The sequence below is a fragment of the Camellia sinensis genome, chromosome 9 (genome assembly GCF_055761805.1).
Source record: "Camellia sinensis isolate YWXY chromosome 9, ASM5576180v1, whole genome shotgun sequence".
Classification (NCBI taxonomy): Eukaryota; Viridiplantae; Streptophyta; class Magnoliopsida; order Ericales; family Theaceae; genus Camellia; species Camellia sinensis.
In genome coordinates, this window is record NC_138969.1 from 123,533,111 (window position 1) to 123,537,041 (window position 3,931).

General features: G+C 41.5%; 1 protein-coding gene across 1 annotated transcript; it reads left to right on the forward strand.

Moving 5' to 3' along the window:
- The first annotated feature begins 488 nt into the window (after window positions 1-488).
- On the forward strand, window positions 489-3,300 carry LOC145799726 (serine/threonine-protein phosphatase 7 long form homolog). The gene is made up of 7 exons (XM_082889358.1): window positions 489-495; window positions 1,574-1,650; window positions 1,759-2,188; window positions 2,260-2,381; window positions 2,503-2,709; window positions 2,797-2,871; window positions 3,286-3,300. The coding sequence occupies exons 1-7, from the start codon at window positions 489-491 to the stop codon at window positions 3,298-3,300; spliced, it is 933 nt and encodes a 310-aa protein (XP_082745484.1).
- The last annotated feature ends 631 nt before the right edge of the window (window positions 3,301-3,931 follow it).

Here is a 3,931-nt window from a genome sequence, read left to right on the forward strand (position 1 = left end):
ACCCCTTTCTTCTCTAACGCCCACCATATTATATCTCGGGGCACTCTGTCATATGCTTTCTCAAGGTCGATAAACACCATATGAATGTCTCTTTTCTTTTCTTTATACTTTTCTATTACTCTCCTCAAAAGATAGATCGCTTCCATTGTTGACCTACCAGGCATAAACCCATATTATATCTCGGGGCACTCTGTCATATGGACCACTTATATTTTAGATTATTGCTTCCGCACTTGTGAGCCCCCTATATCTATACTCTGATTGTGTGTGAATTTTGGCAGTTGGCCTTCGGTAATCACGGATTACTAGCTATCACGACACCAAACTACTAGGGGTGGTTTGGGGTCGTGACAGGACCTTAATGCCTAATGTACTTCGTCTGCGAGAAGTAAAATGAGGTCGTACATCTATGTCTCGTATTCCGAATGAGATGGATATATCAGATAGGCGTTTCACCGCTCGTTGCAGTGAGTGCCAACAGACAAGTCATGACAGGTGAACATGTCCGGCGCGACTTGGTCGATGAAGACTATGTAATACTTACATATTGTAATAGATTACTTTTTAATTCTTTATTTATAATAGATCATTTAATTCTTTATTTGTAAACGGGGTCGTACATTTAAATTGATCATTTTTTATTTGTAATAGATCATTTCTAATTTTTAATGCTTTATATATTGTAATTGTTTGATTTCCTTGAAAAAATTTACAACTAACATACTAAACAAATAAATTAAACTAAATATGTATGCAAAAACATTTAACTATACCACATAGGCCTAAGTTTTTTATTCTCTACTTGATTGAAAATGTCTATTACAAAATTTTAGTGAAAATCACATAGTTCTTCTACCATTTTAAATTTATTATTTATGAATAAATTTAATATTTTTGAATGCTGCAAACATTTTTTACATTTACAATTTATGAATCAGATCTACGTAATTTACAAATTTTATACTTTATTGGAACTTTTACCATTAGAAAATCAATAATGAAGTTTTGTCAAATATGCCAAAAATGTAATTAGCAACCTCTTATTGAAAAAAAAATTCTCATTCAATTTTTTCGTAAATATTTATGTAGGAAAACTATCCACATGTTACTGGTCATTATTAAGCTTATGTAACTGAGACCCTAAAATTATTTTGTAAAATATTTTTATATTAGTTATAGCATAGATAACGGTAGGTTCTGTTGAATTGCTTATCATATTTAATGGCACATAAATTGATAAATTTAGATTTTAGTGAATTGCTTCCATGTTAGTGGCACACAAATTGATAATTTTAAAATAATCGACCACATTTGTTTTTCAAGTCGTCATGTATGGAATAATTAGAGTTTAATTGTTATAGGTAAATTACATGCTCACCAATACAGTTTTTTAAAATAAAAATTAATTACATTTAAGTGAATTGCTTCCATATATGGTGTCACACAAATATAAATTTGTAAATAGTTGAGCATACTTTTCTTTTACAAATCGTAATTTATGGAATAATTACAGTTTTCATGTTATGATTAAATGAGACTTTTATTGTTATGATCTAGTATTTCACTTGTACAGGCTTCATGGCACATCTACTCGATGAGGTCCCACTTTTCAGTCATCCACATCGGGCTGACTGTATATGGGAGTATCCGGTATGCAATAATGTTTGTTGGACTTTACGCTTACAATGAAAATACCCTGCATTTTGTTTTATATTACGTGATAATGCTATAATTTAAACTAGTCATTCTGTTATGCAGGACGAGGCACGCACCGTGGTGACATGCCGGCGAGGAGATTCCAGCCTGTGGGAGCGTCCATTGGACCATAGAGTCTTGCAATGTCTACTACGCGTGGGATTCTATGGTGTCTATCGTATAGGCCATATTAGACTGGACCACCCACTCATCACTGCTCTCGTCGAGAGGTGGTGCACAGAGACTCATACATATCATTTCCCGATCGGGGAGGCCACCATCACATTACAGGACGTATCTATCCTATATGGTCTATGGATTGATGGGCGAGCAGTTACTGGAGCTGACCCATCATTGATGAGGGACCAGTGGATAGCCCTATGTGCTGAGCTATTAGGAGTAGCACCTATACTTGCAGACTTACAGGCAGGTAGACTGAGGGTGAGGTGGTTATCCGAGCAGTTTCGGGGCCATCTTCCAGATCAGGCTCCAGGTGAGTTAGTACAGCAGCATGCTCGAGCATATATTCTGTGGCTTATTGTAGGGGTACTTCTCCCTGATTAGTCGCAGAACTGCTCAAGCTGATGTACTTGCCACTGTTGAGAGACATTGACGCGATCAGCCAGTACAGCTGGGGCGCCGCGACTTTGGCATGCTTGTATAGGATGCTATGTCAAGCAGCTCAGGTGGGTACGAAGGAGATCGGAGGACCTCTTGTCTTGCTACATGTTAGTAAGAATTTTATTACATGTCAATTCATATTGTATGACATATATCAGTACTGTAATTGCGTTCAAACTATTGCAGATTTGGGCGTGGGAGAGATTTATTCGCATTACCCCGTCTAGGCGGCAAGTGGTTGCTCCTGGTGAGGTTCCCACCAGCCAGGGAGACATGCAGTTGCCAACCGGACCTCGAGGTAGCCGGTGGAGGGTTGACATGGGTCACGAGGTCGTATCGACCCACGTAGTCGTTGTGTATAGAGACCAACTTGATCGGATGATAGAGGGCGAGGTATGAAATTTAAATACCTAAATTTTAATTGTCATATGGAGTGTATATGTTCATGAGTGATTTTTAATAGACTTGTCTTTATTGTAGTTTATCTGGCAGCCTTATGCTGGGGTCCTCAGTACGCTCCCAGACTATTGCCGACTAAGTGAGGAGATATGGATGGCGAGAGTGCCACTCATTTGTTTTGACGTGGTTTAGTGGCATCTCCCTGATCGTGTCCTCCGACAGTTTGGTCAGGTCCAGTCCGTGCCGAATCAGTGCGACACCGAGTGGCAGTTGCATACGACTAATAGACGTGGCCGAACCGGCACTAACTGGAGTTTGTATCATATGCGATATATACAGCTGTGGGATGCCCGTTGCGACAGTATTGTACAGGCTGACTGGAGTGATGAGGTCCTCCCCTCTTCCGATCCTTACATGTTGTGGTATCGGCGACATACACACCTACTAGTCGGTAATCCGAGCCACCTGTCTGAGTCCGGATATCAGGGACTTGGGCCTTCTCTCGAGACATTGGTGAGTATCATAGTATGTGTCAGATAATTGTTAAGATCATAATTGATTTACTTTCAGTCAACTATAGCCTAATACGTCTGAATTTTTGTTCAGGTGGTTTGAGCTGGGAGGTCATATCACTTGGCTGAGGACGCCCTTTTCAGACGTGATGGACAACATGCGATGCAAGCCCTTGCAGAGATCCGAGAGTTATTGTACGAGGGTATCCAGCATGCCCATCGGATAGATCGTCTACATTTTGGTCACTATGATGTACACAGTGCAGCAGCTGCTCCAGACATATCAGCCTCGTCCACGTCAGTGCCTTCCACTTTAGTGCCAGCCACAGCAAGTCCTTGGACTTCAGTCACCCCATCGCATGGTGCCCCATACATTTCTCCAGATTCCCTACACATACATCCTACCCAGTATGCTGACCCTGATTGGACACCGCCCCGATACATGCATGACGTTGTTACCTCACCCACCCAGTTACCACCTGCTTTTCTAGGGACTAGTTCGACCGCGACCATGAGTACACATGATGCAGTTCTCACTGACATCTCCCACGTTGAGGATGAGGCCTATATTGAGCCCCCCCCAGAGCGCGAGGGAGAGGCCGAGGTTATGGTCGTGGCGGACGTCGCAGCCGAGGTCCGGATGCGGGCAGAGGCAAAGGTCGAGGTCAAGGTCGAGGTCCAGCTGCAGATCGTGATACAGTTGT